The sequence below is a fragment of the Astyanax mexicanus genome, chromosome 15 (genome assembly GCF_023375975.1).
Source record: "Astyanax mexicanus isolate ESR-SI-001 chromosome 15, AstMex3_surface, whole genome shotgun sequence".
In the NCBI taxonomy this organism is placed as follows: domain Eukaryota; kingdom Metazoa; phylum Chordata; class Actinopteri; order Characiformes; family Acestrorhamphidae; genus Astyanax; species Astyanax mexicanus.
The window spans coordinates 40091289-40107156 of record NC_064422.1 but is presented as its reverse complement, the minus strand read 5'-3'; the positions used below and the strand labels follow the sequence as shown (position 1 = coordinate 40107156).

The window sequence follows — 15868 nt, the reverse complement described above, 5'->3', positions numbered from 1 at the left end:
CGATTTTCGCTGTTAATTCGATTAATTTGAATTACAGTTTGAATGCGATTTTCAAAATGGTAATCGCAATTTTTTTTATCTTTACATTAGGGGTGGGCGATATGGCTCTAAAATAATATCACGATATTTCAGGGTATTTTTGCGATAACGATATACTTGGCGATATAGGAAAACTAAAATAATTAATTAATTTCAGGAATCGAGTATAATAGTATAAAAGAATAATCATAATGTGGCAAAATAAATAATATAACATAAATTAATAAAATGCAGCAAATAATGTTGCAGAATATTTAGTGCATGCATATAAACTGCAAACTAAAACAATTATACAATAAATACACCTAAAGCTTCACAGTAAATAATGGACCAAGCTCGTACCAAGCTCATAGTGAAAAACAGTGGACACTAGCAGTGTGGAATTCGTAATCCTACCGTTTCTAAGTGTCATCGCTGTATGGTCAGCATTTAAGAAATATTGTTAAACAATAATGCGCGCTGCTGTTTCTTTCACAATAACTTTCTGATCTTTATTTCAGTCAGAAACTCTGGTTCTGAAGTTTAATCCACTGTCTGAGTTTCTTTGCGGCTGAGTGTGAAATCAACGCATGAGCTTGTAAACGATGTTTCGAATCACTGATCACTGACTTATTTGAAGTCACGGGCCACACGGGACTCTGTAATAAAACACATTATGAAATATACCACTTTAAACAATACATTTTCCTGACTTTCATTTACACACCATTTTACTTGACTTACTATCTTTATCTATCTTTGACAGTGTTGTGTAAACTAAGATTTTTCGAATTGATGTTTCATTTCATGATGTCTCTTAATATTAAACTCCTTAATTACAGCAACTTTTAGACTCTTCTGCCCGTTTTTCTGCGCTAGAAATGCACACTCTCTCCGCTTTTAGACTCTTTGGCCCGTTTTTCTGCGCTACAACTGCGCACTCTCTCCGCTTATAGATTTTTTGGCCCGTTTTTCTGCGCTACAACTTCACTCTCTCCGCTTTTAGACTCTTTGCCCCGTTTTTCTGCGCCACAACTGCGCACTCTCTCTGCTTTTAGACTCTTTGGCCCGTTTTTCTGCTCTACAACTTCACTCTTGCCGCGTTTAGACTATTTGGCCCGTTTCTGACACCTAGCGTTCAAACTTTGAATCTCACATTATAAAAACCTGCTTAACAGCGGGCCAACTTTCATTCTATTTCTAAAATACCTCGCGGGCCGCTCCAAAAAAGGAAACGGGCCGCAAAAAGTAAACATAGTTTTGAACCATTTCTTCGTCATCTGTAGTTAGAATTTTAGTAGGAGGTAAAAAAATATATAATAATTTGAAAAATAATCGAGATTTTTTTTGTTGACGATTATAATCGCCCAGCTCTAGTGCCTAGAGATTCCCATCTCTAAATACCATGTATAAGTGAAAGCTATAATAGACATTAAAACTCCACCCTTCACACTGACCTTGTGTAGACACGTGTCCACCACAGAGTTGCAGACTTTCTCTAGGTCCTCCCACACCTCAAGCCGAGAGCGCACGAACTCGCACAGCTCCTCGTTGCTCATCACGTCCCAGATCCCGTCGCAGGCCAGAACCACAAACTCGTCTTCATCTGGAACTCTGGGGATCTCGTATACCTCCGGCTCGGGCGACACCAGCTGCTCTGTGGGTCCCTTTCCATCCACGCACTTGTAGTCGTAGTCGCCCAGGGCGCGCGACACGGCGAGAGATCCGTTTACCCTCTGGATCATTACCGAGCCTCCAGCGTTCTGGATTCGTTCCTTCTCGCGTGGGTTACAGGGCTTGTGGTCCTGCGTGGAGAAGCGCACCTGTGCGGCCCGGCTCAGCACGGCCCGGGAGTCCCCGCAGTTGATGAAGTAGAGGTGTTCCGGCGATAGCAGCACGCCGACTGCCGTGGAGCCACTGCGGTCCATGCCGTTCCGCAGGTCTGAGAAGTTGCGCATGTACTCGTCGATCTTCAGGAAGCCTGAGCGGATGCCACTTTTTACGCCCTCTACGGAGTCGGGACCGGGCTGGAAGTCCTCGCTGTTGGTGATGATGTGCTCTAGCAGGTGTTTAGAACAGTAGTTGGCGACCCGGGAGCCGGCGTGGCCGTCGTACACGGCGAAAAAGGACCAGTCGTCCAGGCCGTGAGGAAGCCCTACCACGGCTGTGTGTGCGTCCTCCATCTCCACCCGCCAACCCTGCATGCTGCTGAGGCCGAAGCGCAGGCCGTTTCCTGCACCGTGGGCATTGTGCTTCTCTGTCTTCGGTTTGTCCAGAAACGCCCCCATGTCTCAGGACACCGTCTACGTGAGAGTTAAGAGAGAGAACAGGAGAGAATGAGAAATTTAAAGCATTGTTTGCGGGTACTTTGTCACTTTTAATATTGATAACTTTTGTTACATTGCGAAGAGAAACACTATACCCAATCTAATACTAGAAAACTGTCCATCTGATAAGCAAGAGCCTATAAGTTGAATAAATAAGGCCCTATGAGCATAGTTTTATTGTTCCCCAAATTCTGTACTAGTCTTTTTTGTATTAATTTTTTTTTTCTTGGGACGATCGGTGGAAACGCAATCAAAAAGCACTGCGTATTCACCACTAAAAAAAATTCCACTACTATAAACACATTTTTTTTATTTCTTACTGTTTGTGTTATACTTTATGTCATAGTCAGATGTGATCTACACAGTTTGCTGGAGTTATGTGAATGTGTTATGTTATGTGAATAGTGAAGTTATCAGCTCCGCTGACAGACGTACTCTTGAGAGGGGTATCCGGATTAGGAATCTCACTGTTAAAAGCTTACCTCACAGGCATACTACAATTACACAGTTTTGCCAATGCATTTTATTTTTTTATTTTTGGACAGTATATGGTTTTAGAAATAGTTGTGATAAACTACATTTTCCATTTAATGCCACTGACACACTGAATATATAATAATAAAATAATATAAATAATAAATAAATAAATAAGTTACACCCAGGATATATAAATGGGATTATAAATGGGAATAAACACTTCTAAAATGTCCCAAATACATTGTTTACATAAGTTAAAAAAATCGAAATTTAAAAATATACATGTCAAAATACCAGCTCATTCAGATTAATGCTAAGAAAATTATAATGGACAATGTCAAAGTCTGCAAAAAAAAACAAAAATATTGTGATCCTGTCCAAATACTGTTCAATAATTCATTATATGTATGTATGTATGTATGTATGTATGTATGTATTATTATAGTTATTATAATTATCTTGACAGGCCTACACACAATCATAATACAGCTCTGGAAAAAAATTATCCACTTCAGTTTCTAAATCAGTTTTTCTGATTTCACTATATATAGGTATACTTTTGAGTAAAAATGAACAATGTTTTTTATTCTTTAAACTACAGACATTTTTTTTCCAAATTCCAAATAAAAATATTGTTATTTAGAGCATTTATTTGCAGAAAATGAGAAATGACTGAAATAACAAAAAAAGATGCAGAGCTTTCAGACCTCAAATAATAATGCAAAGAAAACAAGTTCATATTCATAAAGTTTCAGAGTTCTGAATCACAGTTTTCATGCATCTTGACATGTTCTCCTCCACCAGTCTTACACACTGCTTTTGGATAACTTTATGCTGCTTTACTCCTGGAGCAAAAATACAAGCAGGTCAGTTTGGTGGTTTGATGACATGTGATCATCCATCTTCCTCTTGATTATATTCCAGAGGTTTTCAATTTGGTAAAATCAAAGATTTTACTCATAATTATTAAGTGGTCTCTACAAAAAAAAAAATACATTCTTTTAAGCACCATGCAGCACTTAATACTACATCTCCGCTCTCCACTGTACTCAGCACTCCAAGTGTGGAGCAGCTTTAAGCTGCTTTGAGCAAACCTCAACCCTAAGATCATTACACGCCTCCAGAAATAGCCTCTGAAATGTATTACCACTCTAAATAAACCATTAGACAAATGGGATGCTACAGAAGATATGCTCTATACCCTGGGCTCTAACGGCCAGACAAACAATGGGGCTGGTTTTCCCACCAGCAAAGTTTTATCAACTGATCTAACTAGAGAGGTCACAGGATAGGTCAATCTGCCACCCACCCGGCCCACCTGACTCTCTAGATGCTTCACTATGAGCACTAGCCAGTGTGCGCTCTGTTGTTCCAGCCAGAAAATAACAGCAGTCAGCAGGACCCGGTTCCAGTGGAAGCTCCAGTATACAGGAGATCCTAGATCACATCAACCATCTACTGCCGCGCCTGTAGCCTCCGACAGCGGAGTACCAGCCCAGCCCACGCTGCTGCTGCCACTGCTCTCTACTCCACAAACGACAGGCATGGCAGGCATGTGCCCAAAAAAGGTGGTGGAGTGCCGTCGTCCACGGTGGGGGCAGTTTCTCTGAGTGGGGGGTAGAGGCTGTGGCTGTTATGCACCGTCATGCCTGGGTCTGCCAGCCTGTCTGCTTGACCACTCCACCCACTCTGAGCACCTCACTATTTATAACCCTCCACAAGCCCAGCTTAGGTTACAAACTGCTGCAAGCAGACAGGGAAGATGGCACACGCCTCTAAACCCATTCATGCATAGGAGATAAGCACTTGCACAAGCATTTAAAAAGAGTTTTATCATCAGAACAATGTGCACTTTAACCTTCAAAATCCTTTAAAACAATAATTAACATTTTTATTTATTTAAATTTTTATATCATACAGGATATACACACTAGAGGTGGGCGATATAGCCCTAAAATTATATCACAATATTTTATAGTATTTTTCGTGATAACGATACTCTAGGTGATATGAAAAAACACTAAATTTAAATGACTAAGACACTACTGCAACAAAATGAAAATGAAATATTATTGCATACGATTTGATACGGCACGCCCCTAACGGAGATAAAAAAAATAATAAATAAATAAATAAAAAATTTATCAGATTTGTAACTAAAGTCAATGATCCAGAATGTCATGGTACTAATAATACTAATAATGCACTCCAAACATCTCCATATATCCAGGATTAAAGTAAAATAAATGATACTGGACAGAAATAATTTGTCTTTTGTAGATATATAATGTGAAATGAGAAGAGTATCATCTTTTCCTTTGCTTAAAAGAGCAAAAAAGTAGTACCCTGATGTAGTAGTACCCAATATTTCAGGGTATAAAATTGTTCACCATGCATACGATACGATATGGCACACCCTTAATATAGACTTCAAACCACACAATTTGTTTTCATCTTAAATCTAGTTGTGTTAATCCATTAAAAAATTTAATTTGATTATTCACGACAATATTCTGTGATTAACTGCAATTAATCACACTTGTTCTTTTTAAGATGCAAGATGGTTTTTATAATGGACATTTAAATGTAAAAAGAAGAACGAATATAAGAAATATGAAATGACATTATATTTATAATGGTGGTGTCAATTAAAATACTATTATATACTTTTATGTTTGAGGGGATACGTTGCCCCGCTCTGTTTAACACACAGTCTTTGCTTTAAACACACGGTCAGAAGTTCCATCCGGTGTCCTTCTCTCGGTGCCATAAACAGACATTATAGCCCAGCCAACAGCAAGGAGGAGAGTTCTCAGAAGATAAATAATAATAAAAAAAAAGTTTAGTTTGATTGCGAGTGCGAGACTATTTTACAGTGGAGCACACAAAAAAAAAAAAAAAACATCTACAACTATACAAATATATCACAGAAATGCTCTGTTTTTACCCAGGAACACATGTAAAATTATTATATAAACCAGAATATGTTTTATACTTTAGACATTTATCATTCATCTTTAAGGACAGATCTGCACACTCCTGGTATTTTAATCTTAGGGTCTTCATGAGGGAGAGTCATCTAGTAAGGAGTTCCTGGAGGTGCTGAACAATAGATGCTGCTTTTCCCTCACGCTGTGAAGCTCCAGCTCATCCCAATGAAATCACCTCAAAATCACATTTTTTTTATGTTCATTTCATTAATACAGACTTCAACATTACTCTACAACGTAGGAAATAAATTAAATGTAGTTGATCAATTAATGGTCAGTATTAATCAGAATATCATAATTCCAAATTTGTTACCCAGCAGCAATTGCCATAGAAATAAAAACAAGCACCTGCATAACAAACCAGAAGTTCCATGAGGGATACAGGCTGTGATCAGCACTTCAGTTATTAAAGGGAACGGCATCAGGTATCAAGGCATGCAACTCTACCTGGGAAGGGCCAGCGTCTTTCACATTCACAGCAGTTTAACACACGCGATTCATTTGGAATCAGTATTGCTTTATTTGTTTTTAACTTAACTACTCATGCCACCAAATTAAATCTTAACTTCTGTTTTAATCTGCCCCGCCCCACTTTTTTTTTTTTTCTGGAGTGATTCGATTGTGGTGAGAACGTGATCTGATTTCGATCCGACCCAGCTATCAAATATACTTCTGTTTAATTGAGCTAAACTGCTGATAAGGCTCAGTTTAATTTGATAAATTAGCCAGATAATATACTGCTATGAACAAATGCTGTCTCTGCTGCTGCTCCATGCTGTTTACACACTAAGAGCACGGCCTGTGCTGCATTCACTGCTCGCAGCCGCACGACTCCCTTTATTACATCTGCACTTCATGTCCCATTAAAACACTGTGTTTCAAAGGTGCAGCTGCAAATTTTCAGCATTCAGAATCTTCTCAATCTATTTTCTTCCTTGCTCCCGTGCCAGACAGCGCTGACCAATCAGAGGAGACGATGTGCTCGCGTAGTTTATTGGTGTGTATTTTAGCGCATTCAGGTTTATGCCTGTGTGAAACCAAACCAAACAAATGGAGAAACGCTCCAAATAAACAAACTAATCTGATCTAAACCATTGAAACAAACTACAAGTGTAAAAACATCCTTTTATACTCGTCAAATTAAGTTCTAAATCAGAAATACTTTAACAACCTAAGATGTTTCCAATTAAATTAAAAACATTTCCTCTGTGCAATTTATCATGCATTCTTTATTCCAGCGCCCCACATTGGCTTTATGTCCCCTCAAACATACAAGTATACACTAGTATTTTAATTGACACCACTAATATTAAAATAATTGCATTTTATATATTATTATACTTGTGTCTTAAGAAGAACAAATGGGTAGGCCTGTTACGATAACACAATTTTTAGGACGATATATTGTCCCAAAAATTATTGCGATAAACGATAATATTGTCATTTTAAAGGGGAATTATAAAAAAATGCATTTACCTGCTTCTGGGCTCCCAAAGAAGCTTTTAAGACAGTGTGTTAAAGTAATAAAATACTAACATAATAATACTATTACACTATTTTACAGTTAAACTAACTTTTTATTACTAAGAACAGACACTGGGCTTCCAATATACAAATATTTTAATGTGCAAAATAACTTAAACAAATAAAGTACAAGCACTCTGGACTCTGAGAAAACTGCACTAAATATTAAACAACAAAAAGTAACAACATTTACATTAAATAATAAAAAAAAAAAAAACTCTGGACACAGCACAAAGGCACTTGCAGATTCTTTTTTTTAATTTTATATGTGTTTATAATGAAACACTCTCTGCCTGCCACTACATACATTTCCTAACCGATAGATGTCGCTGTCTGAGAGAGCCGCACAGCGCGACTCGTTCTCATGTAAACAAACTCACGCCCCCAATGGCTACTATCGACGTCAGCAAAACTTATCGTACGGTAAGTCGATAACATAGTTATCGCGACAGGCCTACAAGTGGGCTTAATCGCTGTTTATCATAGAATATTGTTGTAGGTAATCTGATTTATTATTATTTAATTTATATAATTGATTGACACCACTAATTTACACCATTAACCTCAGCGCTGATACAGTATAAAGTTTACACAATGGTTTCGCTATACATAGCAAAGCTGACCTCATGCCTCGGTTCTACTGGACAGAAAGTCCAGCATTCTTCAAGCACCACTGGTCATATATTCACCCCAGAAAAAACCTAAACAAAACATGAAGGGCAAGGCCACAAGGCCACAGAGAAGAACAGTTTGAACTCCACATTCTAGCCTACACAGAAGCTCTGAATGCCTGAGGGTCAAGTGAGCGTGAGAACAAGGGCTGAACATAGATTTAGACATGAAGAATGCAGAAGAGGTCCAGACAGATGACGTACAAAAAGGAACAGAATCACTGCACTACTTCACTGTGTATGACAGAATGCCACTAACAGATCATTTTACATATCTTCAAGGTCCTTTTTAGGCTTTTTTTAAGCTCTTTTTATTTTTACTTTTTAATAAAATCTGGTGTAATGGCTTCTTTTGGTTCTTTTCCCCTGTATGAGACACAGTATAAACCTCATGAACCGTAACCCTCGTCCTGATTAAGCACATTTGTGACTTCTACCCCTATTTTCCTTAATCTGGCTGGCTAGTAAGCCTGCACTCTATTCTAAAAATAAAGTAAACACTGCGGCGTCGCCAAGCAACTTCAAGTGCTACACACTAAACAGGGGACTTAGATTCATTCAGTGATCCAACTACAAGCGTAGTGTTATGGCACTTGTCCACCAGGCATTGCAGTACAGTGCGGTGCTGCTACCAATCTGAATCCACCAAGATGGAACTGTCTGTACCCTCAGCAAGTAACTGTGCCCCTTTTTCCTACTACTAACTCTGATTTAATAAAACACAGCTGTCCTTATTTAATTGAAATGTATCTAATTGATAGAGCTTCTAAAACACTTGGCTCTGCTGACACAGGAGTTTACAACAGATCCTGGATTAAAAGAAGTTCCTCTGTATTTAATCACTGATTTGTTTAAGAAGATACTGATCGAAGAACAGTAACCATACAGAAAAGGTAGCTGAATGACTTGTGTTGAAATATCTTGAGTCTAACCAATTAGCTGTTTAAAGCTCCACCCCTCCACGGCACTGGAGGAAGGTAAGCTTTATAAAGGGCTTTTTCATACCAACCACGATTACTTTGGGCAGTTATAAATATAAATATAGAGTTACAAATGATGGGGTACATAAGCAACAAAGGATATAAAAAATCCAATGCAAACAGTAAAATATTTAAAAGGGCCAAAGGAAGCCAAAATAATGGTAATACTAATATCTAATACTGGGAAAGATAAAGAAGTAGAGGAACAGGAAATCAATTTTAAAAGTAGTTTTAGTTTCTTAGAGGTATTGGAAAAGGAACTGTTCTTTGAAAAGCATCAAATTCTAGACACAATGTGAAAAAAATAAATAAATAAATGCCTTTTGTATTTTTTTATAAACGATGCAAGAGTCAAAATTTCTACTTTCTTTTTCTCTGCTTCCTGTCGGCTTTCTGGCGAAACTGCTTGTTAACAAGAGACATCAAAGGAAAATGTCTAGCAGGTTGGGAAACAATATCGATATGTAAGCAATACAACACTCAAGGGAGTGTGTTATCACGAATAACATCCCGGCTCTGATTTGGCTGTGATTTGGTCGTAGACAGGAGCCAAAGGCAAGTTCCACAACAACTGTATTAGAATTGAAACTTAACTTCAGAACGGCGTATGTTTTATACAGAATAACACCAGGAATGTTAGCTTGAAATCAAAATTGGGAATAAGTGAAGATGGTAAACTTCCTTAACCTAACAGGATATAGCACTGAATCAGAACACAAGTTAAAAATCGGTCTGGACTTTGGCCTGTCGAAATTTTCGCTAATTGGACCATACTGAACTCTAATTAAATACCCCTTAAATAATAAAAATTGATTATAGTAGGCCTGAAATAAATCTAAAAAAATTGCTGACACAATCTTTAATAATAAAATGTGTGCCAGATCCTAAGAGCTCCTTTGTGTAGGGCTAAACTTTTGAATGAACTCTGAGCTTAAAGTATGTGTTAGCTCAAAATAGTTGTATTTTTTCCATCAATAAACTGAAACACAAAGATTTGCAGACCTAATTTCCACGACTTGATTTTTTTCAAAACGTTCTGGGTATTTGTATTTTCCCCTAACTTTCCCTTCCCTATCTTTCAGGTTTTTCACAACAGTACGAACTAGGGGTGTGCCATATTGTATCGTACACGATAATATCGCCAACATTTTGGAATATCGTGAACGATATTATACCCTGAAATATCGTGCCATAACAATCACCCCTAATTATCACATCATGGCTGTTTTGAGCAAAAAAAGAAATTCACACTGTTCTCATTTCCTATTAAATATATACTGGAGACAGATTATTTTATTTTTCCAGTATCATTTATTTTACTTTAATCCTGGATATATGGAGATATATGGAGTGCATTATTATTATTAGTATCATGACATTCTGAATCATTGACTTCTGTTACAAATCTGCTAAAATCTGCTTGTTTTTTTTTTTAAATATCTTAGTTAGAGGTGTGCAATATCATATCGTATACAATTATAAAAAGTAAGTTTTGTTTTGTTGCAGTAGTGTATTTTAATTTTTTTTGTCATATCACCAAGAGTATTGTTATCATGATAATATCATGAAATATCGTGATATTATTTTAGGGCCATATCGCCCACCCCTAGCACGAACACTGAACACACAAGAACGCTGATATAATCTGTCAAATCCTTTAATAACATCTAGCTTGTGGATACCAAAGATCCAATGAACAGTTTCAAGTCAAGCTGAAGAAACTGTGCATCTCTTTTGTATCCACAGTCCAAGATGACCAAGAGGTTTAGTAATGGAGAAAGAAAATGTTTGATTGGCGTGCTTTGAGCTTGTTAATTAAAAGAAGGGTAGATTGTGACTAGAGGTGGAAATCACAGAAATCACATCACAGTATTTGTGTAACTTGGGAGGATAACATACTTCTACATTTAAAAATTGATAGATTTTTGTTGGTGTCAGTTTCACAGAAATTACCAACCAATATTCTTTACTGCAGTCTTACCCTATTCATTTGATTAAAGCGCCACCACATACAATAAATATATTAATATCTAAATATATGATGCCACGTATTAAAGTATTGCAAGAGAAAGCTTGGCAATATATTGCAATATCAGTATTTTGTCCGACCTCTATTTGTGACCTTCCTAGTACTGTGTATTAACATACTTCCAGCATGGTAATGAAACATCACAAAGCAAACTTGTTTAATATGTGTGAATATGACAATAAAGATTAATGTTCTTCAGTGGTCTTTCCGGTCACTGAACCTGCATTTAACAGAACTTCTTTAGGATGTGGAAGAACAGGAGATCCGCAGCATGAGGCTTCATGAAAGTGCTATTGAAAAATCTATGCTATTGAATCCATATTCAAACCACCATTTCATAAAAGGGAAGCTCCACTTTGACAGCTCGACTGGATAAACACCTGTTCACCATACTCTGCACCACTTAAGCCAGAATGTGAAGTTCACTGCCCTTTCTCACTGCTCCAGGACACTCCCTCCATCTAACACAGGACGTGTTGCATCACCTAGGCATCAAAACAAAAGATGAGCAACAAGACCCTTTATGGAGAGAGGCTATATCTGTCCAGCTCCACTCAGCTGAGTAAACACGGCTCTCCGAAAGGCACGGCCCACCTTTTACACTCCTACCAGACGAGCATTAGGACTACACTTCCATTCCACGCTGAAACACAGAGTGCAGGGGAGTTCTCACTTCACTAACGTAACTCCCGCCCCCATTTATCACGGCCGAAACCACAAACTCTCGACCTCTCGCCCCCCGAAACTGTTGTGGCGACATTCCTGTCAGAAACCACAGAGTGAAACCTGAAACACAGGCTTCCCCTGTAAAAATGCTGCCAAGAAATACAACATCAATGAAAAAAGGAACTACAGTTCATCAGGCTTACACAAACACAGCACAAATGAGTGCTTACAGACTGTAGACAAAAACCAGAACCGTTTTTTGGTTAACAATCAATTTAAACCCTTCAATAACTAAAGCAGATACAGATTAGTGTCAAACTCTAGAGCATCTAAAGCAAATCTAGAGCAGCACTGGAAAAGACTTTTATTAAAGATATTTTGTTGTTCAAGTAGCAGCAAAAGAAAAAAGAAAGACATTACACACATTCTAGCATATACAGGTGCATGTACAATTAATACAACCCAAAAATCTCTCTTTCAGAAAATATGAATATTATAGAAGACCAATTGGTGCTTTTGGCAGTGTGGGCAGCGTGACAAGTGCCGCTGGAAAATGAAATCCACATCTCCATAAAAGTTGTTCTCAGCAGAGGGAAGCGCAGTAAGTGAAGTGCTGTAAGATTTTGCAGGAAAAAAAACGCACTGACTTTGGACTTGATAATAAAACACAGTGGATCAACACCAGCAGATGATTAGCACGACTTTCCAAACCATCACTGATTGGTGGAAACTTCACACTGGACCTCAAGCAGCTTGGACTGTGTGTCTCTCCACTCTTCCTCCAGACTCTGTTACCTTGATTTACAAATAAAATGTAAAATTTACTGATGATCAGTGATGGTTTGGAGAGACATGTCATCTGCTGGTGTTGATCCACTGTGTTTTATTATCAAGTCTAAAGTCAGTGCAGTTTTGTTTTCCCACAAAATTTTACAGCACATCATGCTTCCCTCTGCTACTGACAACTTTTATGAAGATGCGGATTCATTTTCCAGCAGGACTTGGCACACTGCCCACACTGCCAAAAGTACCAATTGGTCTTATATAATATTCAAATTTTCTGAGACACTGATTTTTGGGTTTTCATTGGCTGTAAGCCATAATAAATCAACAACAAGAAATAAACGCTTAAAATAGATCACTCTGTTTGTAATACATCTATTTAATAAAGGAGTTTCACATTTTCAGCTGAATTACTAAAATAAAGTAACTTTTCAATAATTGTAATTTTTTTTGGGATTCACCTGTATGTAATCTGTTTTGTTTGAATACATTTGGAGACACATAGACCAGGTTGAGTGTAGACTGTTTTATTGAGCGCACAACCCTTCTCCCATTGTGTTTCTGTCCCCAGTACTTTGTAAATTATTAGCACTACAAAATTAATTGACAATGAACATTTGGAGTACACAAATTTTTATAACTAACATTGTTGAATATATGGAGAAACAATTGCAGCCCCAATACACTTTTAATTACAAAACATGTACCACTGTAATTAAGCTATTAATTTGTGTTTTTTACCAGTAGTTACACTTTATTACATGGATTATTAATGTGTAAGTGCAGTTATTAGTAGGGCTGCCACAAACGATTATTTTTATAGTCGACTAATCACCGATTATTTTTTATGATTAGTCGACTAATCGGATCATACGTTAATTGAATATAAAACACAGTTTATCACAATAGAATGCAGCTGCTATTATACAACCAACATTAGATTTCAGCTATATGCTAACTAAAAATAAAAACAATTAAAATCATAGTTCATTAAACCTTTAATGAAATATGCAGCTTGTTGTAACAGACAATTATTTTACTGTTTAGCATAAAGTGTAAACAACTGTGTAAAATAAGGATAAGGCACTGGCATTTATGAAACATCTCAACCGTGAGGTTGTTTGAACTATTATGAAAAAAAAGTATATTAATAAAAAATGCCTCTCTGTCCAGATATTGTGTACATTACCGTACACAGGGCAGCGGTCTGCACAGATCTGATTGGCAGAGGAGAGCGTTTGGTGATTTTACACCACACATGACTGATCTGTGAGTTTACTGCACCGAAAAGCACTGAAAACAGAAGCCACTGTCAGAATGAAATCCTTCTCTGTAGTTTATCGGTTTGGGACGGCATTTGTGACAACGTCTGGGTCCGGATCCGGATCGTGGTCCGCCTATTAGTGACCTCTGTTTTAAAGCTATCAAGATGAGTAAGTTAAGTACTAAGTTAACGCTCTGTTTACGCTAATTTTAGCAGCTAAATAGCAATTTAGCTTCTTCGTCATTTAATCAGCCACAACATGCCTCCTTTTCAGGTGCTCGTGCATCGCGGTTGTGCTGCCGAGGAAGGCAAGTTCTTCATTGCAGATATTGCATTGCACGCGTTTCACTTTTATTTTCTTGGTGATCCCACACTTTTGAGTTCTGTAGCGGGGTAGCCATGAAACCAGAGCCTGTCTGTATAATGTCCTGAGATGTCGTCCACTACCTACCCCGGTTTCCACTACTGCGCATGTGCGTCCAGGACAGAAAGGCAGTCGCAGCAGTTTGGAGAGAAAAACAAAGAAAAAAAAAAAAACGACTAATCGACTATTAAATTAGTCGTCGACTATTTTAATAGTCGACATAATCGTGACTAGTCGACTAATCGTGGCAGCCCTAGTTATTAGAGATACTTATTATAAAGTTGGATCAAAATATATTGTCAGCAAGGTCTGAACATTCAAGCCTACTACTTATCAAAAGGGTGTAACTATACCATCATATCAGTGACATAACATTATCCCATAATGACATCATAATGATAATATCATTTATCACAATTATTTCTGAGATATGTAGTGTCCAATAAAAAAAAATAGCTATTGGGCAGGCCTACTGACCAGTATACATAACCATACAAAAAATATAAACATATTTGCCCAATTGTTTGTCTATGACTTAAATCGCAATAGAAAATGTTAATTAATATTTAAAATGCAAATATTTTCAATACAAATATTTTCAGATTTTTTAATAAACATAATTTGCAGCAACTGTCACTGACTGATGTTTATTGCAGGGTGCATTCAATGAATTGGGAAATAAATTTTTCAGAACTTTAAGGTGCAGGAATCCATTGTGAGCACTCTATGCTCTAGCTCTTTTGTCTGTAGCTATAGATGTTGAATAGGGGTGTGTCATTTTGTATCGTACACAATAATAACACCAACATTTTTGAATATCGTGAACGATATTATACCCTGAAATATGGTGCCATATCACCCACCTCTAATTATCATATCAGGATACTACTTTTTTGCTGTTTTTAGCAAAAGAAAACTTCACACTGTTCTCATTTCCCGTTATATATTTACTGGAGAGACAGAATATATATGTCCAGTATCATTTAATTTACTTTAATCAATTCTGGAAAAAGGGAGATATTTGGAGTGCATTATTAATTTCAATACATTTTGGCTCATTGACTTCTGTTCATTGACTTCTGTTACAAATCTGATAAAATTCTTGTATTCATTAATATCTCAGTTATTAAAGGGGTATGTCCTATCATATTATATGTAATGATAAAATTACATTTTTAATTTGTTGCAGTAGTGTATTCTTGAAATAAATGTTTAATTCAGTGTTAATTCAGTCAAATCGCCAAGAGTATCGTTATCGCTAAAATACCATGAAATATCGTGATATTATTTTAGGGCCATATCGCCCACCCCTAATGTTGAAATTACACTGTATCAACTGAAATAAAGAAAGATATTGTGATATTAATTTTGACCATAGTATGATATTACAAGCCCTACTAAAGAACTAGCGTGTGTCTTACACATTACCATCTTCATACATTAACACCTCCCTCTCCACACCTCCTTCTGAACGTTTCTCAGTAGCTCTGCTGAAGCGTTCTCTCACACAGTGCTAATCACACGTGGGGAAGTGGAAGCTAAAGAGTTAACCCTGAGTCATGCTGGCCAACACCCAGTCAAGCCCATAAAGCATACAACCACACAGCTTGCATGTACTCATTCTATACAGTGCATATGTTACTGTGCGCATATTTCTACTGTACTCCCTGTTGCTTTTACAGAGCTACGGTGTTTCAGTCACTGCCACTGTTTTCCTACCTGCTCTGCAGAAAGGCTGCAAATGAATCAATGTGATCATTAATCACGTCATTTAA

At 37.3% G+C, this 15868-nt stretch overlaps 1 protein-coding gene across 2 annotated transcripts in view; it reads right to left on the bottom strand.

Moving 5' to 3' along the window:
- The window catches only part of ppm1bb (protein phosphatase, Mg2+/Mn2+ dependent, 1Bb), a 47323-nt gene that overhangs the window by 17369 nt on the left and 14086 nt on the right, over positions 1–15868 (bottom strand). For both annotated transcript variants that reach the window (XM_007235649.4, XM_007235648.4), the window contains exon 2: positions 1476–2321. In XM_007235649.4, the coding sequence (XP_007235711.2) occupies positions 1476–2306 (831 nt within the window). In that variant the 5' untranslated portion in view covers positions 2307–2321. The remainder of the gene's footprint in view (positions 1–1475; positions 2322–15868) is intronic.